The 22,933-nt window shown below is 35.9% G+C and overlaps 2 protein-coding genes across 2 annotated transcripts in view; one reads left to right on the forward strand and one right to left on the reverse strand.

Moving 5' to 3' along the window:
- Positions 1-682: 682 nt before the first annotated feature.
- On the forward strand, positions 683-3,002 carry LOC132174045 (increased DNA methylation 1-like). Its single transcript, XM_059585758.1, has 6 exons — positions 683-1,372; positions 1,657-1,765; positions 1,866-1,954; positions 2,208-2,446; positions 2,722-2,808; positions 2,894-3,002. The coding sequence occupies exons 1-6, from the start codon at positions 683-685 to the stop codon at positions 3,000-3,002; spliced, it is 1,323 nt and encodes a 440-aa protein (XP_059441741.1).
- Positions 3,003-6,760: 3,758 nt separating this feature from the next.
- The window catches only part of LOC132173546 (polycomb group protein EMBRYONIC FLOWER 2-like), a 32,742-nt gene continuing 16,569 nt past the window's right edge, over positions 6,761-22,933 (reverse strand). Inside the window, exons 5-15 of the mRNA XM_059585062.1 lie at positions 21,324-21,376; positions 20,596-20,649; positions 20,454-20,513; positions 17,068-17,114; positions 16,839-16,972; positions 15,508-15,781; positions 10,286-10,334; positions 9,729-9,812; positions 8,289-8,368; positions 7,981-8,070; positions 6,761-7,128 (exon numbers count right to left, since the gene is read on the reverse strand). Coding sequence (XP_059441045.1) covers positions 7,005-7,128; positions 7,981-8,070; positions 8,289-8,368; positions 9,729-9,812; positions 10,286-10,334; positions 15,508-15,781; positions 16,839-16,972; positions 17,068-17,114; positions 20,454-20,513; positions 20,596-20,649; positions 21,324-21,376 — 1,049 coding nt within the window. The 3' untranslated portion in view covers positions 6,761-7,004. The remainder of the gene's footprint in view (positions 7,129-7,980; positions 8,071-8,288; positions 8,369-9,728; positions 9,813-10,285; positions 10,335-15,507; positions 15,782-16,838; positions 16,973-17,067; positions 17,115-20,453; positions 20,514-20,595; positions 20,650-21,323; positions 21,377-22,933) is intronic.

Here is a 22,933-nt window from a genome sequence, read left to right on the forward strand (position 1 = left end):
AAATTAGCACAAATATTGTTTGGAACAAAAAAATAATAGTGCCTTCTTTTATTTGATTTTGAAATTTCTTTTAGCTATATTAGATTTAATTATATGTTGGAACAATATCCAATACTAAAGCAAACTCATAAATAATAAATACATTTATCCCAATAATCCTATTGCAATCTTCCATGATATGCCTACATGAAATAAATAGAGCTAGCTGTTTTCTTCCTCTTACGTTTTCTTTAGTCTTCCAAATTCGTCAAGAACACTATAAATCTCAATTAAGATGAAAGCAAAAGCAAAAAAAAAAAAAAAAAAATCAGATTAATGGTAACAATTTGCAATGATTTTCCAATGCTTTTGTTGTATATATAAAACCCAAGTATGCTTTCATGGTTTCTATTTTAAGCTCTACTTTCTTTCCTGCAGAGATTTTCGCAGACAAAATTCAGATTCTAAGAGGAAAATGATGCAGAATGAAAAATAAATAATCGGATATTTCGTTTGAAGCTTACGCGACTCCTTTTATCTTCGGTGGTGAGAGTCGTGAGACTTTACTAAGACCGGTGAAACTCTGTTTCAACGTATTCTTATCGTTATTTCGGTGAGATTCTGAATCAACGTTGTTGATATATTTTGTGGGAAATCCTTCCCGTGCTGCGTCGGAAAATCTAAGGGCTTTTTAATAGAAAGCATGGCGTATAAATTGAGAGACAGGAAGCAAAAGAGAATTTACGTGAGCTCAAGCAGCTCCGAAAGTGACTCGAGCCTTTCTGATCCCGACTATTCAAGAACAAGGCCTCGAAGACAACCTCAACGAAACAACAATAATCCGTGTGCTCCAAAAGAAACCACAGATGTCGAAATGGTGGAAGCGGGAAAAAGTCGTCGGAGAAGAAAACGAGCTCCTTATTCGTTTAAGAAAAGCACTAGACCATCTGCGAATAAGACGGCCGGCATACAACCTAAGATGAGAAGAACAATCCTGTCAAGGTTGATAGAGATGGAGATGATTGAGGAAAATGCAGAAGTGTGGTACATGGATGAAACCCGCAGAAGAATACTGCTGAAGGGAATGATTACAAGGGGTGGGATTTTCTGCCATTGTTGTAAGAAGGAGATTACAGTGTGGGAGTTTGAAGTTCATGCTGAGTGTGATGATCTGCAAAGGCCATATGCAAACATTTTCCTCGCCAGGAAACGTGTTTCTCTGCTGGAATGCCAACTCTTGGGATCACAACATTATGGATTCAACAAGATTGAGCCTAAAGAGAATGCTGTCGACAAAAATGATGATGCTTGTATGATCTGCGCAGATGGAGGCGACTTGATATGTTGTGATAATTGTCCTTCAACTTTTCATACAGATTGTATGCATATGGAGGCAAGGATCTAGTTTCCTTTTGGAAAAACTTCACTTCCATCTCTCAAAGTATAAGCGTTTTTGTAAACGTTTAAAAATTTGTAATGTCGGTATCCGAAATGGGAGCATGGTGGAATTAAAAAGCGAAAATTCTTGAAATACCGATATTGTAAATTTTTAAACTTTGAGGTTATATTTGCAAAAGCACCTATAGTTACGGGAATAAGTGTAATTTTCCCTTTTGTTTTTGTTTTTTTTTTCTAAAAATTATTTGCATATAATTAATCGAATCATGGGAATTGTAGACTATTCCGCAAGATGATTGGCTATGCCCTTACTGTGTCTGCAAACACTGTGGTCTTGCCGGCTATGGTGCTGATGAATTATTCACATGCTCTCAATGTCAGAAGAAATGTATGTATATATATTTCCATATATACCTCAATTTTATTGGGATTTTTGTATATATATTTCCATATTTCCATATACAGATTCTAAGTTGTGCTTGTTGCAGATCACTGGGCATGTTATCTTGAAGAAGACTTGGATCTTAATACTCCAGTGACTCCTGTCAACTCCTTTTGTGGGCAGAGCTGCAGGGAGGTATTTTCATATGTCTCAACATTTTTTATTTGATGATGTCTCGGGTCCGTTTGGGTTTGTGGTTTTAATGCATTTTTAGAATTGGCGTTTTGAAAACGCAATTTTTTTTTTTTTATCGTTTTCAAACGCATTCTCAAATGATATACTTTTACGGTTCTGTTTAAAATCCCAGTCCCAAAAAGTTGCTGCTTTATTTGTATACAAGTATTGTTAAATATTGTAAGGATTCTGGCCTAACTTGTGCATGCTGAAGATTTATGAGCACTTGGAGAGAATGTTGGGAGTCAGAAACGAGGTAGATGGAGGATTGACTTGGTCTTTAATCCGCCAAACAGACCTGGAGTCAGCTGCACCTATCAATAATTTGCATCAGATTGTTGAATGTAACTGCAAGATTGCTCTTGTATGGGGAATGTTGGATCAATCTTTCGTTACAACCATAGACCGCCACACCAGCATAAACGTGATTCATAGTGTCATTTACAATCGAGGGTAAGCGATCAATTCTTTCTGACCATTAAGTTTTTTTTTTTTTAACCAGAGTATCCAGTGCTCCGTCCCAATTAGATCTCCGGAACACCGTGCAAACTGCAAAGTATCCCTCCACACAGGGCTTCCGCCCGAGGGCGTGGTCCCGAGAAATTGCTTGCATCGAGCCGACCCCTTGGATCGGAGTTTGTCATTTAGTTTTTTGAAATAGTGATCTGCTTACTTTTCCAGTGTTAACTTCTTCTTTTATTTTATTTTTTTTATTTTTTTTTTTCCAGATCAAATTTGAATAGGATAAACTTTAATGGTTTTTATACGGCTATTCTTGAGAAGGATGATGAGATAATCTCCGCAGCATGTCTGAGGTATATATGTTCATAATCTGTGAGGGATGAAATAATTTAGTTTTTATAAACTAAATTGATCGATCACCTTATGGTTTTTCTACAGAATACATGGGAAGAAGATTGCAGAGATGCCCTTTGTTGCAACCAATGAAAACTATAGGCATAAAGGGATGTGGAGAAAGCTTCTGGCTGCAATTGAATCTGTAAGTTGATGATATATTCATGCAAATATATTCTAGATATGAACATATATAATGTTAAAATTCGGAGAAAAATAAAGACAAAAGTATATAGAAAACAACACATATATAGGAAATTTACATGGTTCGAAGTTGTGCCTACATCCATTGGAAAGGATTTGCTCGATCCTGGATCGAACAGACATCTAGGGGACCATTTTGGTCCAACTCTATTCGATTCTGGCTCAAGCCAACATCTAGCAAATCATCAAATGTAGATTTGGTGCAAGATATGCTAGCTGGAGCATTTACACCCACAAAGGAAACAATTTATCAAAGGAAAGAACATCAACTTAAGATTGAAAGCTCACTCATGCCATACAAGAAAGTCAATCATAAAAAACTGTCTTTCCTTATGTAGTGTGATATGATTCCCTTTAATTATGAAAACCTATCTCACCCCACTTGTATAAATTAATAATACTTGTACATGTTTTAGAGTGTAGAAAAATATATTCAAGTTCTTCTCCGTATTTTTTATGGTGTCAGATAGGAGTGAAAATGCAGTTATAATTAGCGGTTATTGGCTATAACTGTAACCGCTTAGGCAGTTAGCAGTTATTTAAATAACCGGTGGTTAGCGGTTAATAAAACAGCTAATAACCACTAACTACTTTTTAAAAGGAAAAAATAGAAGAAAAAAAATTCAAAAAAACCCAAAACGACGTCGTTTCTAGAGTTACATACATTTAAACACCAAAATGACATAGTTTCATATATATATATATATATGTGTGTGTGTGTGTGTGTGTGGCTAACGGTTAGCGGTTAACGGTTAGCGGGCGGTCCATTCAGTCACTTGAGCCTCCTACTTTTGCTTCTTTGTGATAGTAAGTGCTTTGTAGGAACAAATATTCTCATGGTGATGTGACTTTCAGGTTCTTTGCTTTCTTAAAGTTGAGTGTTTGGTGATTCCTTCTATTGAGGATCTTGTTACAATGTGGACTGAGAAATATGGTTTTTCGAGAGTTGAGGATGCTGTGATGAAAGATTTAATCTCCTTCAACACATTGATGTTCGCTAAGGCTGTCAGATTACAGAAAACCTTGATGAAATCAGAATGTATTGATATTGAAGGTCTCTCTCTCTCTCTCTCTCTCTCATCACCTATTTTTGACTTCTTTATTTTATTTTTCTAATTTTGCCCTTCTTTTTATCAGCTATGGAAGTTGATGAAGATGAAAATAAAGAGAATCCGAATGGAGTAGATCCAAGACAGAACCAGGAAAATCAGATGGTACAGAGTGAAATGGAGGTTGATGAAGTTGAGGATGATGAGAATCAGATGGTGCAGAATGGAAGAAATCTGCCACTTCTTGACTTGAATCTTGAACCTCCAGAAGAGGGTGAGATGCTAACACTTGGAATGGCATGGAACAGGTTGACATAACACAATCAACCCAACATCCTTTCATCAAAGGATTCAGGTCCAAGTCTCTACTGAAAATTATGTTTTTTTTGTTTGTTTTATCATGGTATTAGGAGTGGCTGTAAACAAAAATAATACTCATATTTACGTACATTTTAAATGCGTTTACTTTTTTTATTCGTATTATGATTGTAAGAGATTAAAGTTTATATGACTTTCTATATAATCTTAGATCTTGTTTAGGCATGTTTCAAGTTGGAGTTTGCATCATGTTGAAGCTCAAGCCTTTTTTTTTTTTTTTTTTTAATTGAATGAGGGAAAATGACTACTCTTTTCCATTTTTAATCCGGATGGAAGAGAATATAGGAGATCTTGTGAGAATTTGAAGCACGAGTTGGTTGTGGGCTCGTGGCTATTTGTCTCCTAATAACATTATTAACCTTGTATTTAATCTCTCTTTCTCATATGCATGCAAATTGCCTTAAGAGCCTCCTTGTTATTTATTTAGAAATTCTCAGCAGACAATGAAAGTAATTGTCTTAAAAGTTGACAGAAAAAGTAACCAAACCACCTTATCAAAATGACAAAGTTGGTGCCTCTTCATCATTGGTGCCCCTTTTTTCGCCTATGACGAGTATCAGATCCAGATCCGATATCCCTAGAGTGTAAACCGCAGGGCATCGAACATCGGAGTGGAGCTCCTCTTCTCCAATTGTTATCAATTCTATCTTTCCTACTATGGCTACCGTTCTCTGGTCGTCATAATAAAACATTTTCTAAGCAACCCATCCATTGAATAGTCAAAAAAATCATCGTTTCCGACGGCCCTTTCTTGGCTTGCATGCCAAGGAGCCATTGCTCCAAGCTATTTATTTAGCCCATTATCAAATTTTATTTATTTATTTTTATGGTTTTCGTACCACAGTATTGTCTATTCAGCTATCTTTGTTGGGATGACCCAACACTTCTATCTGTATTTCTTCTTCTTTTATTGACACATCTCTTGCTTAGAAAAAGGAAAGAAAGAAAAAGGATAAATGAAATATTGGTTCATGTGGTTGGCCTAATTTGTATGATTTAAAAAATAATTTATAGGTCCTTAGAGTATGTCAAAATAACATTTAACTCTCTGAACTCATTTTCTGTTAAATGACTTAACAAAACCATTTCATTGCCGCCTCACACCCAATAAAAATAAGACACGTGTTATTTTTTATTTACGCTTTTAAAAAATGACAAATAATCTTTTCTACGTCATTTTGAGGCTCCATCACACACTCTATGTCAAATTAAATAAACCTAATCTTTTTATATCCTCATGTGCTGTCGTCGTCTTCATCTTCCTCACCGATTCACTGTCCATGCCGTCATCTTCATGTCTGATTCTGAGAGTTGAAAGTCCACAAAAAAAAAAAAACAAAAACAAAAAATTGACTGCCAACCATCACCCAATTTTTTCCTCCTTTATTTATTTATTTATTTTTTCTTTCCTAAGACACTCTTTTGTGGTATCCATCATTAGTACTTTGTGCCTGATATTACTCCAAAATGATATATGATGTTCATCATTGTGCCTACTAGTAAACAGCACAATTGTGCTTGCCATAAAAAAAATTAAAAAAAAAAAACCCTAACATAGAGAGGGATAGATTGTTTCTGATGCCCAAAAACACTTTTTGAAGATGCTTCAATGCCCAAAAACAAATCCTAATTTCCATAGAAAGACCGCCCAAAAACGCACTACTCCAAAAATACATATGCCCAAAAATCTCAGAGTAACTCACAGATCGAAGATGCCCAAAATCTTAAAGACGGAAGTAAAATAGCTCCAAAGCAAGGTGGCTTAATTACCGTCGTGATGTTTCTGGCGATTCTCTGGCAGCGATTTCAATCGTGCTACAAAACCCAACAGCTCACCTGGAGATGGACGCAAGAACCGGTGTGGAAGATAAAGACGTCGACATGGACAGTGAATCGGTGGGGAAGATGAAGACGACGGTGGCACAAGGGGGTATAGAAGGATTAGGTTTATTTAATTTGACGTAGAATGTGTGCTGGAGCCTCAAAATGACGTGAAAACGTTTATTTGTCATGTTTTAAAAGTATAAATAAAAAAGAACATGTGTATTATTTTTATTAGGTGTAAGGTGGCAATAAAACGGTTTCGGGTAAATCATTTAATGGAAAAATGAGTTCATGGAGTCAAATGTTATTTTGGCCTACCCTAGGGATTTATAAATTATTTTTTTGAACCATATGGAGTGATTTGTAAATTAGGCTAACCACATGGACCAATTTTGCATTTATCCCAAAAAAATAAATAAATAATCAGGAACTGATATGTAACAAATTGTACAACAAATTGTTTTTAACAGTCTAAACTTCTTTCCTTGATAAATTTAAACAAAGGGAGGCTGGCTCAATAAGAATACAGCGCTTAAAGAGGAAAGTCCCCAAAGTTCCCCCTCTTCTGTGCGTGAAAGAATATGAATTCCATTTATGGTCAAATCAAATAATGATTGACATATAAAAAGCAAGAATAGTGTAAACATTCACCCTATCATCTTCATTCTCTTTAAAGTTGAAGAAGTTAAATCATCTGCTCTTTAGCTTTTCATAGCATCTGATCCCTCATCTCGGCATTTTTCAAGAATTATACTACAGTTGTTCATTGTGCAGGCATCAAGAAGACCGTGATTCCAAAGTTTGATCATAAATATTCTCCAACACCTGAACCCATGACCATTTGTAAGCCAATTTCAGTTAATTTCTAAAATGATTACAAGTATGCAACATCTACTAAATTCAAGAAAATAATTGTTAGGCTCTACGGTACTTGAGCAACAATGTAAAAGACGTGCTAACATTGACTTCATATATACCATTAGGTGCATTAACTTCAAATCCTGGCAATAAAAAATAGATATTATCTATTTCATTTGAAATGAAGACGATCATTGTCCTCCGATCAGCAAAAGCACAATATTCGAACAATTACTCCATCTAAAACCTAAGCAACATCCCTCCCTCCATCTAAAACATGATTTGAACAATTACTCCCCCTCTTTTAATCATGACATTTTTTTTATTTATTTTTTTATTTTGTTGGTCAAAAATGTATTGAGAAAAAAGGAATGACCCTAGCAAAGCCCAAGTATAAGGGTAGTATACAAGAAAAGCCCCAGCCAAATATTTATCTTCCTTCTTTTTTTTTTTTTTTTTTTTTTAATATATTTCAATCATACATTGACCCATGTGTTTCAAAACTGGGATGTAGTTCCATTAAGATCCTGTGTAGATTGTACACATCACCCATAAAAATGATATCTGATAGATTGAACAGTCACCAAGCAGGCCCCCACACCCCCCCAAAAACAAAAGCATAAAAATTTTGTTTTAGAAAAGAAGAAGAAGAAAATAAAAGGAAAGGGAGCATCAAAACTCACTCAACAACTCAAAAGGATTAGCCTAGGCATAGTAGATAAAATTTGTGGTCACCAATCAGGGAAAACTATATGAACATTAAACTGAACAAATTTAAGCTGCTTAAATGATTAGGACAATATAATGCAAGAGTAATACCAAAAGAGAGCTGGAGATGAGGCCAGCTCTTGTTTATGAAGCTTTGAGAATGCCTCACAAGCCCAGGGAACATGACCATCAGCCAGCACCCTGCCAGAATACACATAGACAATGTTTCCTTAAAACAATTTCATATTAAATGAAAAAAAAAAAAAGTGCCTCAAAAGAAACTAAAATTAAGTGGTACACTTACTTGCCATTTGAATTTTGAATTTCCTTAACATCAAAAAGTACTAAAGCAATAGAGAAGAAAGAAACCAGAGGAAAGAAAAAACAGAAATGGACAACAAGACAAGAAGTACAACAACCTTTGCTTTCTCACAAGTGAGTTCCAAAGATGCATAAGCTTCTTTTCATCTTTCGTAACATCCACAAAATCATCAAGCATCTGCAACATTAAGAGTTTAGCATTAATTTCAGAGTCCTAAAAGTGGATAAGGAGAACAACTAATTTGGCCAATCAACTTGGGTTGGTTCATCCAAACCAAACCCGATGTACAAAACCAACCCAAAGTTAATAAAGTCATTCGTAGCTGACAAAGCCAAGTCCTGTAAATGTCATCTATGATGGGCACATATTCAAGTAAGAAAATTAGACAAAAACAGCATAAGCAAGCAAAGGACAAAAAATACTGTTCAATAACAAGAGAACTCTTGATCAGACTCAAACAGCTCAAATAACAATGATATCCAAGTTACATTCATTTGACCAACAAAGGGATACAGTTATCCAGTCTATTACAACTTCCCGAACCATCAACATAGAGTCAAAATAAGCAAAGAAAACTTTCAAATTCTCATGAAGCAAAAGTGCCATGCTCTTCCTCGAAAAGCATGATGCTTACTCAAACTCAGCTTGAAGCAAGGATTAGAGAAAAAGTAAAAAGAAAAAATCCCTCCAAACCCAATTTTGTCACTTATTCTTTAAAAAGAATAAAGCATATCTCTTGTTGTAGGCTTAACATTTGCCCGAGTGTGTGCATACAGAAATGAAAAGTTGGTTCCACCATGATTCTAACTTCCAAAACTTTCTAGATTAAAACAATTTAGATAACTTCTTTCATTAAGCTCAAAAATGTTGCTTATATCTCTTTGAAGGTATTAATTCACATATAAACAATTTTACTTGGTTTTTCAAAACAATATATTTCAAAGACGAGAAACTTACAGTGTTTAGCTATGTTTACCCAACCATCTTGTGACATTTGCTAAAATTAAAATCACCATTAATGAGATCAAATTTGCATATCTGAATTATTTTGACATGTGAATTGCATGGTTATCAAATATTGCTGTTGTTTAAAACCCTGATACATATTTAAAACCCTACGATTATTAATCCTAAATTAAACATTTCAATCCCACTCCAACCTGAAATTCCCAATTAGTAGAATCCTATTAAAAAGTGATTCAGATGTGTAAAGCGCATGAAATCTTATCTCACCATTATAAGAAATTTATTTTTCCTATTATTTAATCTAAAGGCCAAATATGTCACGCATTCAATCGACTGACCAGGTCATGTTACTTATCATCATTTTGTTTTCACTATCACAACTTGACAATTATAACTGGAGAAACAAAATCACTTGAATTAAATCTTCTTGGAGCAGTGTATATAATAATATTTTGGGATTCTACAATTTCTGCCAAAAAAATGCCAAGCATGAACAGAAATTTATATTATTGACAAGAACCACAAATCAGAATAACAAGCAATACAAATCTCATAAAATTGTCATGCGTACCCTTCGATCTTCAAGATCTGCAATGTCATCATCAACTTCATCTTCACTATCCCGATCCGAAAGTACTTGATCTAATGCCATAGACTTCAAGTACAAAATTGAGATAGCATTAGAAATTAAACTAGTCATCATATTTTCTTAAAATTATAAAATGCGTAAGTTATTAGGAGTTCTTTGGCACATATGAGAAATAACAAAAATTAAAGAACCCACAAATAAGTTATCTAAGAAAGGTTATCCACTGGATAAATTGTAAACACAGCCTTATTAAAGCAAAGCCATAAGAAAAGTATAGCCCCTGAATTGTCAACAAGATGTCCTCCAGAGCCTATTTTGCATATCACTGGTAATTATATAGACAGAATAATAAAAAAGCTATGAGTTGAATGTTAACTATAATAAAGCTATTAATGTCAATAATACTTTGCAGATCCTAAAATCTAGTTGGCAAAGAGTGGGATGTGCATCAATATCTTATAATTCAAACATATAACGAAGCATATATATATATTTGAAGAAAAAAGAAATCTAAAACAGGTCTAAGAATCAGTGATCACCTGAACTCTATGAGAGTGAAAAAATGGTCGCTTCTGTAGGAGTGCACGGCTGGAAAAACAAATATGTGAAAAGCACATAAACAAGTCACCAGGCCCAAAAGTTATGATTTCTTACAAAGGCAACAATCTCTAGATAATCTCTGTTAAACGTAAGGCATACGGAAGTTCAGTACTTTTCTCACCGTAAAAGCACATCCAAAAGTTAAGCATATGATCATTACAAGTGAAATTTTAATTCAAGTAATGACCATAAGACAAACAAGCAACAGAGGGAAATTAATCAACACCCAAAACTTCCAACTTTTTGAGGAACCAGACAGAGATCATAAACTCCAACACTTTCATAAGTTTTGTTAAATGGTGATGATAACAGAAAATTTAAAAAAAATCAAAAAAATCAAAATTCTTCCAGGTACATAGGACATTTCTACAACATGCTTACTCAACTTAACTCTATTTAGCCTTAATCCCAATTAGCTTTGGCTTGTGGATCCTTAAACTAATTGGGTTCAACCATATTTATTCATTTCCACTATTCTATATCACCTCATTTATAAGATACTTTGATTAGTAAGCATGAGTATAAAGCATATTTATATGCTTCTACTTTATGATTATTTTTTATCATATGCATGTAAATGGTCATTATATTGTATTGAATATGATCTATGGTGGAAGTAATGAGATTATCACACAGAATATCCTAGACTATACAAACCTTGCAGTATACACTTAACGTTCACAGTCAGTAATCGAACTAGGCATTCAATTTGATAAGACTGTAACACATCGATCATGATAATCTATAATGATCATGTGAAGTGATGACTTTAAATTAATGTGTTGGTGTGGATTTAATAAATGAACCACTGGAGTTGTCATTTTTTTAAAACATTGTCAAAATGAATGATGTGAAATTCCAAGACTCCTTACAATATTGATTCTAAACCTTGAGAGAATCGCGGACTCAAATGTGAAGTGAATGTCACTTTGATGCATTTTGGAGTTTTCAGTGGTCAAAATCTCAGTGCATTGAGCGATCACATGTAGCATTGTGGGAACTTCATCCTTAAGAAAAAATTCAAGTCCTTTGACTAGATCAAACATATACGAAATTGTGAAGCTAGTACATATTTTTTCCTTCAAATCCCTCTTGAAGATGATATAATTTGACCATGGTCACATGCTTTTATTTATTTATTTGGGTAATGTTTATTTTAAATCATAGATCACTATGAAACTGTGTCTTGGGCTTGTGTGAGACACAATCTAAGAATAGAGATAAAAAAAAATGGGCTTGAGATAAAACCCAAAAGGCCCAAGGGAGCATGAGAGTACATGGGCTAGGGTGCACCTACTTTGGAGGAGGCTAGGGTTTAGTGTCCCCCCTATGTGGCCGTCCCCCGTCTTGGTGGAGTAGGAAATATGTTTCCTACTCTAAGTTTTCCTACCTCTCCAAGCAATCCCAACTCTTTAAATAAAGAAGCCTATGAGAGTTATTTGCTAATTTACTCACAACTAAGTTGAATATCAAGTATTCTCTCTAAATAAAAGGGAATTGATTTATCATTATCTTGTGAGAGCCCACACTCTTTGGTCATCTTTAGTTATTGAAAAGATGACTCCATGGTCTAATCAATCCCAAAGAAATTGTGTAGTAAGACAAGGATAGAAGAAAAACAATTTCTTGGGGCCACGCTCGCAGGTGAAGCCGGAGTCTTACCCAATCCGTGTGGAGGGTGGGGCTTTGCACGGGTCCAGGGTTTGCCCCAACAGGGGTGGGTTCATAAAATGACCCTTTCTTGGAGTGTTCACTGTCATAAAATAATAATAATAATAAAAAATAAAAATAAAAAATTGTTTTGCATGATCTTTACATAATTTTAATAAAGTTCTTATCTCTAGGATAATTCCGCTATGCATGCTCGATGCACTCATAGATCCCAACACCCCTCCCTCCCTTCCTTTGATTCTATTTGTGTGACATGCAAATATAGTTGAACGCCTACCCTAAGTGGGTGGCAATGAACCAAGTCACTCACCTGGCCTAATAATTCCAGCCCAAGTATCACATCCCAGCCTTATAGAATTACACCATTTAGAAGAAAGGATTTGAAGCAAGATAGCATTTTCCAATCGAACCTTTTCCTCACCAGTCACAATATTTGCTGATTGCTCAGTAGTATGAACTATTGTCTCATTTTTTGATCAACGTGCATCGTTATAAAATTTTACTTCTAATGATTTTATGGCATTAATGTCCCCTAATAAAAAAGAATAGGACTTTAGAAAGGATTTGAAGCAAGATAGCATTTTCCAATCCAATCTTTTCCTCACCAATCACACTATTTGCCGATTGCTTAGTAGTATGAAGTATCTTAACGTAATAGAGAGAGAGAGAGAGAGAGACAGACAGAGAGTGATGTGTACAAGAAATTAATTGGGTCCTATTAATTAATTGAGTTATTAAAATTTATTTTATGTTTTACTTAATTTTTGAGAGTCTGTTGTTTTCGGTAATTCAATAAATAGGATCCTTGAGTAGTTCTTTTATAAGTACTTGTCCTAGAGTATTTTAATCAATTTCATAAACAGGTACTGCCCTAGATTATGTTTAATAAGTCAATAAATGGAAGTTTCCCTAGGGTTTCTTTGTTAGTCTATTTAAGTTTATTTTGTACCCCAATGGAGGTAGACTTTGATGGAATAAAATTATGAAGAATTGATTCTTCTCTCTCCCCCACCTCTTCTCTCGTTCTCTCCTCCTAACTTCTTTTCTCTTTCTCTCTCTTCTCCTATGAGTTGAGAGAAGGGGATCCCTTATCCCCCCTGCTGTATGTTTTTGTGATGGAGGCTCTAGGTAAAATGTTATTAGTTGCGGTTAGTGGGGGGTTGCTGGATGGTTTCACAATGGCCAATGCAACTTTCTCTCATATTCTATTTGTTGATGACACTCTTAACTTTTGTGATGCTCTTCCTACTCATTTGCATCATTTGCGGAGCTTATTCCTGTGCTTTGAAGCTACATCGGGCTTAAAGGTAAATTTGCCCAAGTTAGAATTGGTTTCTGTGGGGAATGTTACACAGCTAGGAAGGTTGACCCAAATTCTAGGGTGTGGGGTTTCCAGTCTACCGGGACAACGTTATTGGGAAACTAGAATATCGGTTGGCGAGTTGGAAAATGATGTATTTGTCCAAGGGTGGCAAGTTTATCCTCATCAAGAGTACCCTCACTAATCTGCATACGAATTACATGTCTCTCTTCCCTCTTTCGGCAAGTATTGCAAACCGCGTTGAGAAGATCCAGTGTGATTTTTTATGGTGTGGGTAAAGTGAAGAGTTCAAATATCACCTGATGAGTTGGTCCAAGGTTTGTTCACTGATCTCTGAGGGAGGGTTGGGTATCAAGAATTTGAGTGTTTAATCGCGATCTCTTAGGTAAATGGTTATGGCGCTATGAGCTTGAGAGAGAAGCATGGTGGAGAGTAGCCGTGGACTCTAAATATGATAGTTTATAGGGAGGATGGTGTTCTCTTGAGCCTACACGAGCCTTTGGGGTGGGGCTATGGAAGAATACCAAGCAAGCATGGGAAAAAATTTCCAGTTTTACTAGATTTGAAGTGGGAGATGGTTCCAGGTTCAACTTTTGGCATGACTAGTGGTGTGGGGAACCAACTCTATAGGTAGCTTTTCTAGTTTAATATGGTCTCGCTTGTGCAAAGGATGCCTTTATTGTATCTAATTGGAGTGTTTGGACGGCTCCAACCAATGGAATGTGAGTTTTGCTAGAGCGGCGCATGATTGGGAAATGGATGTCTTTACTTCTTTTCTCCAAGTGTTGCATTCAATTAGAGAGAGAAAAGGATGTGAAAATCAGTTGTGGTGGGCTCCTTCAAAAAGAGGATTGTTCAGGTCAAATCCTTCTATTGCTCTCTGGCTTCTTCTGAAGGTAGTTGCTTCCCCAAAAAGGGTGTTTGGCGGACTCATGTTTCTTCGAGAGCAGACTTTTTTGTGTGGTCGGCGACTCTAGGCAAGATGCACCTTGGATAATCTCAAGAGGACAGATGTTGCATGCGCAAGAGGAATGGGGAGTTTGTGGACCACCTTCTTCTTCACTATGATGTGGCTTCTGCCATTTAGAGTGTTTTTTTTCAGTCGTTTTGGGATATCCTAAGTTATGCCTAGACGTATTGTTGATTTGTATGACTGTTGGTGGTCCTCTAACCGGCCAAGGAGTGTTGTGATGTGGAAAATGATGCATGCGTGCCTCTTTTGAGGACAGGAAGGACACTAGGGGAAATCTTATCTTTGTTCTACGAAACACTGCATCTATGGACAACAATGTTGGTGTCTCCTCTATTGATTAGTTATAGTGATTTGTTCGTTTTGCTCTTTCTAGTTAGGTTAGGGGCGCCTTACGCTTTCAATGAGATTGGTTTATTACCTATCCAAAAAAAAAAATGTAGATTTTTCTACAATTTTTTTTTTTAAAAAAAAAAAAAAAAAAAAAAAAGGAAAAAAAAGTCATATATTATATTTGCCTACATTGGCATGCATCTCTAGATGGTTCTTATCAATTCCAAATGTCATGAAAAATTAAAATAAGGAATGAAAGTAGCACATAAAAGCTTACCCACTTATATAACCAACAAAAAGACCAAGAAGCAACTAAGTTTACAGAGAACATACTTGTGAAGATATCCCATCTTCTATGTTAATTATCAACAACAAAACAAGAGGAGCAGGCAGTACCGAGAACCAAAAAAGAGATGCATCTAACAAAGAGCTTTTCAACGTCTCATGCCAGTTGGAGGAACTAAGGATGTAGCAAAATAAAATCGGATGGAGGAACGGATCAAATGAATTTTTCTACATTATTTTTTTTCCATCAAACCAAGCATAAAATCATATGATATGGCTATAACGCCATCTGAAATGTGATTTGAAATACCAGGCAGCTAGGAGTGGAAATCATTTTTCACTTCTTTTTATGATGACCTTAGGTAGTCCAGCATGTCAATATATACTTTATTTATCTTTTAGATAAGTAATTCATTGAAAAAGAAAAGTGCAGTAAAGAGGCATAACCCTAGTACGTGGAAAATATACAAGAGAAACACCCAGTTCTCAAAACCAAAATAAGAGTAACATAGAAGGAAGTCTTTGTAATGCTATGGACGATTGGAAATATACTGGGCATAAAATAGCGTTGGTGAACATACTTTCTAGGGTCTGACCGCTCCACGCTTAATTTCCTTGATTTAACAGGCACCGTAGGATCACTTCCAAATAGCGATTTAACACATTCAGGGTCCCCAGAGGATTGAGCCATGGCAATTGAAACACCAGGAACATTAGGACTGGACGCAACGCGCTCTATGCACCCAATGGCACCAGGATAATCAGGACCATAGTTTCCTCCAACCCTTCCATTCGGCATTTCTTTTTCACTGGGGAATGACTTCGAAACCTTCTCACCTTTACAGGATTGAACATCTGATCCACGAGTTAAGTTTCAGTCTTCCATGGAAAAGACATATGAAGATGGAACCAAAAGGTAATCTATGTCCAAACATATATTGCAACTGTGCTACGCATCAAAATATTTAAAAGATGAAATGAGGCTTGTAATTTTTAATCTAACCTTCTCTAAGTAGCTATCAGAACAGTAAACCCAGCATGAATCTACAAGGACCTAAATCAACCCAACTTCAGATTCAAATCAAAATGACATGGATTGTTTCCGCGATAACTTTGAGCTTGGCTTTGACTAGGCAGTAGCAGTCATTATCAAATGATCTAAAAGTGACTATCTTGCAGGTAGTGAAGAAGTTTAAATGAAGGAAACTCAATCACTTTGGAATAATTATTATTTCGATCAGCTGATATTACATATGCTGATGGCAGATCTCAAGTCATTCCAAACTCATCATAAGACATTGAAGTCTAAAATGAGACACTGTTCATAGCCTGCTATTGATTGTTTTACCAGCCAGATATGGTAACACAGGTCCTAAAGGACTGCTGATTAAAAACCATGTTGTAACAATCCCAGACGTATTGAACAAGTCTAGCATGGTTACATAGACATATAATTCAAGAATATTTTAGCACCAAGCTTGGTAGCGGGGAACAAGAGGAAACATAAAGAGAAGAAGCATACTTAAGTTTCCCTTGATCAACAAGTGATTTGGAGGAAATGAGCCAATAATATTTTATGGAACCTTCCTTTTCCACCCACAAATTTCCAAACTTCAAAGGAAAATTATGAGGCCTACAACATTTTCAGCAGACGTTACAACTACTTTAAAAAGGCTAGTTTATGCTCATACTTCATTTTTTTTTCCATGCTTATCAGCGTAAACAATGGAAATGGGTGTTATTTTATCCTCTTCCCTTCCCCTCTTCTCTTGCTTTTAGAGAGGGTGGTTACAAGTTGTAATATGAATACTAAAAAAGGATTATTATTATTCATTTTATATAACAGGCATCAGAAAATATCTATTAAACTCATCCTTCACCAATCCAACAAACAAAAAATAAATAAATTTACCATCATCCTTCTCCAAAAATCCCTTGTGAATGCCTTCCCCAACTGGTCTAGGTGAGTCCATCTCCAGGAACTGTATATTAACACGCTTTTCATTTTGATCAAGGTCCTTTCGCCTAAGCTTTCGTGGCCTTGAGCTGTACATATAATTCAATTGATCTTTTCAACTCCCAGTAACAAACAAAAAGGATTAAAGAAGCTGTAGGCCGTTCCCAAAGATATAAAAGCAGACCAAAACAAGAATGTTTGCAATTTTGGCTCCACCCCAGCAGCTACAGTCTGTACAGAGAAACATTTTCACGTGATATGATAGTTGGAAAGGAACTTTTTTTTTTTCTATTGAAAAATAGTTAGGGTCACATATGGAGTAAACATGATTCTCATTACTGGAGAAGAAAAATACAATTTGCATCCTGTAAAGTTGAAGTAAAATGTATAAACTTTGCCATGCCAACAATATATGAGACATAATGACAAGGAAGTGTCCTTATTTCAAGGTTATTTTGGTCTTTTGTTGCTTGTCTTGTGAGGTTTTTTTGATACTTTATGTTGTTTTGCAGAAAATTTGATGATGTGGCCTATAAAAGACATGTTTTTTAGTCTTCTCAAACAAGTTGTTGAATTTATGAAAAGTTTAGCCTTTGGCTGAGAGGAGGAATTCTTAGATATGTTTTTGTATCTCTTAGCTTTTACCTTCAAGTGGTGAGCGTGGATTCGCATCTGTATCTCGAGGTGATTGTCTCGAGCGGTGAGCATGCTCTATATCTATATCTCTTGGTGACTTCCATTGAGTGGTGAATGTAGATTTGCATCTATATCCTGTGGTGGTCTTCTTGGAGTGACAAGCAGGTTTCGAACTTTGTATCCTTGAGTGGATTTCCTTCGGGTGGTGAGTTATCTATCCTTTCTTCTTGTTGTTGGGCAGGTTGAAATCCTTCACCTTAAAGTTGTGAACTTTGGGGTTATGTTGGGATCTCAAAGGTTGTTTTGGTGGTATTTGGGTTGTGGCTTGTGTTTCTTGGTGACCAAGCTTGAAGCTTTGTTGTGTTTGGTTGAGATTTTGGTGCTGCTAGTACCAAAGTAAAGATTTTTATTGTATTTTGAGTGGGTTCTTGCAGTTGTCCTTTTTCCCTCGAGTTTTTTTGGCATAAAATTCGTATCAAAGCTTCGGTTGTGGTGGCCAATTGATGTAGACCAACTGCTTTCAATTTTAGGAAGAAATCTGGAGAAGACAAGCACTTGAGGACGAGATCCAAAACATGTCCTGAAGAGCTTGTTAGGAAGGCTTCGGAAAGGAGATTCGAGAGTCCTGTTACCTACGATGTCAAGGACTCTGGATCAGCTGCTCAATTGGGAGATCCTGCTGCTCAATTGGGAGATCCAAGAGCCTCGTCAACAATCTAGTCAACTTGGTGTCCTGACAAGGTCACTAAAGAAGAACTATTAAGGCTACCTGAGAGCCTCGTCAGAAAGCCATCCTGACGAGCTCAATATGAAAGGAGCCCCCAAGAGCCTTGTCAACAAAGGGTCTTGGCGTCAGGACAGGGACACTCATCCTGACGCAATCACATCAATCCGACAGAACCGACTTTATTTCAATGTTTTAGTAGGGTTAGAAGTTTAGATACTATAAATACTTGTTATAAATGGCCTTGGTTGTAGCTTTTGTTTATTTTGGTTTTCAGTAAGAAACACTCAAGTAGTGGTTTTCAAGCTATCCTACCTCAAATCCTTGATTTGTTGGTTTTGGGAAGAGTTGTGAGTGTAGTATTGTTTCTTTTGCGATCCACTACACCTACACTGCATCACCAGTCGAGGTCAGGATAGTCTTTTGGTGGATGTTGAGTGAGAAAATTGCAGATATGATTTTCGAGGTGCTGAAGAGGAAGATTTAAAGAAGCAACTTCGTCAAATCCAACAAGGTCTAGAGCACTAAGACTCAAGGCAAATGCAACGCCCCCAAAGTCATCTAGCACGCTACGAGTCCTTGAGTCATGATGCCAACTCATGGAATAGTATGTCAAGTGATGAATTTTCAGATTGTCCTCATGATGAAAAATTAATGGAGGATGATCAAAATGAAGAAGATTATACCAAAGAATGGGATTCTCCATCAATATTTGATAGCGACTCCAAAGATGATAATTTAGAGGTAATTTCTTTGTTATCCAGTCAATAAATTGTTCAAAACTTGGGATGCATATGAGATGTTTGATGAAAGTTCCCATTTATTTGATAACATCTAAGATACATGTGTTGATGGAGTAGTCTCAATAGTGTTGAATGAAATTCCTCATAATCCAATTTCAAGGAAGAGTCACTCTTTTCTTTTCGAGGAAGAGTACTTCCATGTTTCTCCAATTGACATGGTAGTACAGGAGGTAATATTTGGTGTTTAGAGAACAAAAGGATGGTAGTTGATTATGTTTGGGAAGAGTTCTTAGAAAAAGACTTGATTCGATGACATTCTAGTGACAGAAGATTGTGGTTTAATCAATTCTTGGAACATGATCGGGCAGTAAAAGATGCTTTCTGTTTGCTTCTATGTTGCTTGTGTTGCAATTTTCATGCACAATATTTTTGTCCATGATTTCTTATGAATATTTTGAAGCTAGTTGTGTTTTTCTGGTTTTTAGCAACATGATGAAGAATAAAAAGAGGAAATTGATTTTTAAGGAGTATGTGGAGAATAGCCCCATTGTGTCTAATGTGGACAATTTGGAGAGAGCGGAATGCACGATGTTTTGAAGATCAAGAAAAGACACTGGATGAGCTCCAAAAGTTGTTTATCCAGACTCTGTTCCATTGGGCAGGTGCTTTTAATGTGTCTCAGTTTTCCACTGTGCCTCAATTTTTGGCTTTTTGTTCTTCTTTTTGTCTTTAGTGAGGCCTTTTTGTATACATCATGTGTACTAGGGTTGCGCCCCTCTGCGCTTTTCAATAAATTATTTATTTATAAAAAAAATAAAAATAAAAGGGAGTAAGGGGAGGATGCTAGAGGGGATACTCAGATAATGCATAGTTTGGTAAGTCACAAGAATGTTGTGACCATCAAGGGTGCTTATGAATATATCTTGTATCTGCATACTATGATGGAATATATCTTGGTAGGTGAATGTGGTTATTGTTTAGGTCCACGATATTTTGACTGTCTAATTGAAGCAATGCTATGTTCTCCTTCGTTTAAATGTGCTAAAATCATTCGTGGGTTCATGAAGAAGAATGAAATGACTAGGATTAGCGTATTTGTGCATTCCACATTGATAGAATTTTACTCGAGGTGCTAACTCATTGGTGAAATTTTAAGGGTCCTTGAGGGCTCTTCTAAATGAGATATGTGGACTTCAATAACTTTTGGGTATGAGCAGAATGGTTTTCCTGAAGAAGATGGCAACTCCCGTGCTCCTCAGTTATCCGCATACAAATAAGACATATAACACACTCTCTAATGGGTCAGTAAGAAAGAGAAATCCTTTCATGAAGATTGGAAATCAGTAAACACGTAACCTGCCTAGTTCCTTTTGGGTAGCTCTCATCCTCTATATAAAGGAAACAAGCAACTCAACCTTAAAAAGAAGGGTGTCTAGAATATGTCCCAGATGAAAATAGTGTTATTACCTCAGATCCCAACATATCAATCTTCACAGAGACATTCACTGCCTGGTATTCTTCAGTTACCTACAAAACATATGTTTCTTGACAGCAATTCCAGAAGTGTTAAATAAACAGAAAAGTGACAACATATTTATAAATTGCCAACCCAGAACTCAAAGTTGAATAGGTCATGTGAAGAACACAAATGAGACCGCAGACCCTGCAAAAAAAACGAAGGTATTATTCTTAGTAGTCAAAAAATTACTAAATAGTACTTGTTTTTCTTTTTTTATTTTTTATTTTTATAACGAGGAACCCCTCCAAGGCCAGGCCACTTCGTGTACTCACCCTTGTTGGGTAAGAAACTAAAGCAACAAATAACACTTTCACAAAAACATTCAATCAATATTTAATGAAATGGTAGCCCAAGATGTAATGGCGCTTATTTGTTGAACGAAAAATAAGCACATGATGTTAATATGACAGTTCCTGCCAATACAAATCATATCACATCACAAACAAGTCAGATGCTAATTTCAATTTATAATGTCACAAGTACAATGAATAATTCCCAATCATATGCTAATTTTTATTTATAATTGCATTAAGTACAATAAATAATTCCCAACTGTGGTCAATTAGCATAGTGGAACTCATGGTAAAAATAAGCTTTGGCATGGGAATAAATGAACGTTCATATGAAAATTAACATCGGAAACATATTAATGCAAACAACAATAAGAAAGTTTCTACTAGTGAATTGTCCACTAGACTCAAATCCAAGGGATTTATTTCCTTTGACCTCTAGCAAAACTGGACATTTAATACTTTTGGTTAACCTTAGAGATAATGAACAGAATAACAAATAGAAACACAACCCAAGTGGGCATCCACCTTAAAGCTTGCACATTCCATCATGCAAAATGGACAAGAGAAGTCCTCAGTCACTGCATGTTGAAAAGAAACACAAAATAGTTAGCATCTCACTGGAATAAAATTTAAATACCAGATTAATAATGTCTATAAATACAAAGTATATACACAAGAGAAACTAAGAAAAAATTATTGCCAGTCACTTCAATATCAGTTTCTTTTGATTTCTCAAGGTATCCATGTTCACTAAGATAAACTAAAAGAGGCAAAATTCAGTCTAAACCATGAAGCAAAGTTTATAAATGATAGAAGAGAGCAATTGTTTTTATTTGTATGAATGAGTGTCACTCAGTATGCTATGCACCCCAAGAAAACCCATTTAAAATAAAAGCTCAAAATATTTCCATTTGGAAATAAACATTCCTTTCCAGGACCTTGAACATCTGATGTAGAACAAGCGTTGTATGAAGAGTGCCCGCAGGACTGTATGAACAGCACATGTGAACATTACTTGTCAACAGTACTCGTGAAAATTTGTATCACACCATCCATAAAGCAATAGTTGCTGGAATTTTTATTCTTTTCAATCATCACCAAGAAGAAAACCCTCATTATCCTCATTTATAGGCGTCTAATGCCTAACCCTAATAGACTTGGACTCCTTGGCCCAAACCAAATAACTAGTATAATCCAATACCAATAATAAGTCAAAATATAAAATAGAACCCAACTAAACTTTGATTAAGTTATGCAAGGTCCCAAGTAAGCTCCACATTATCTAGCATATGCCATATTAAAGTTTGGGCCTTGGAAGCATCTTTCTAACTCCTTTTATAAACTTTGTAATGTCAAAGTTAAGGCATTGGAACTCATCATCGTTGATCCAAGTACAATCAGAAAGTGGACGCCCTTTCCATTTGATGAGATACCTTAGATGGACACCTCCAAGAGTAGACACAAGTTGATGATCAAGAACATCTTCAATCTCTTTCTTCATGTGTGGGGCTGGTGGGAGTTAGTAATAATAGCATCATTAGGTTCATTTTCATCGTGCCCTCGGCATAAAGTGCGATATTCAATATTTAAGACATTACTTATACCATATCATCCAGCGAGTCAACAACATAAGCATTAAAACTAATCTTCTTCAAATTTTTGTAAGGACCAGCACTCTTTGAATTAAACTTCTAGTATACACTGTTGGAATATCTTTCAGGCCTAATACGAACCATCACTACGTCTCCTTCCTTGACCAGTTAACAGAACTATTATAAGCAAATTTAGTTATATGAAGTATTTGGTACCAATTAGCAACATGCTCGTCAACAAGGAATCGAAGGAGATTACCCAAACTTTGATTAACAAATTCCATTAGCCCATCAGTTTGGGGATGAAAAGAAGAAGAAAACTTCAGCCTTGTATTATCAGTTTCCATAATGTTCTCAAAAAATAACTCATAAATTTCACATCATGGTCCAAGACAATGGTTTTATGCAGCTCATGAAGTCAAACGACTTCTTTTAATATTGATCCACCACTACAAAAATAGTCATCACACCAGATGATTCTTGGCAATCATAGAACAAAGTTCACATATGAACGTGAGCAGCCATATCAAACTCATCTTACCC

Source organism: Corylus avellana, chromosome ca3 (assembly GCF_901000735.1).
Source record: "Corylus avellana chromosome ca3, CavTom2PMs-1.0".
Classification (NCBI taxonomy): domain Eukaryota; kingdom Viridiplantae; phylum Streptophyta; class Magnoliopsida; order Fagales; family Betulaceae; genus Corylus; species Corylus avellana.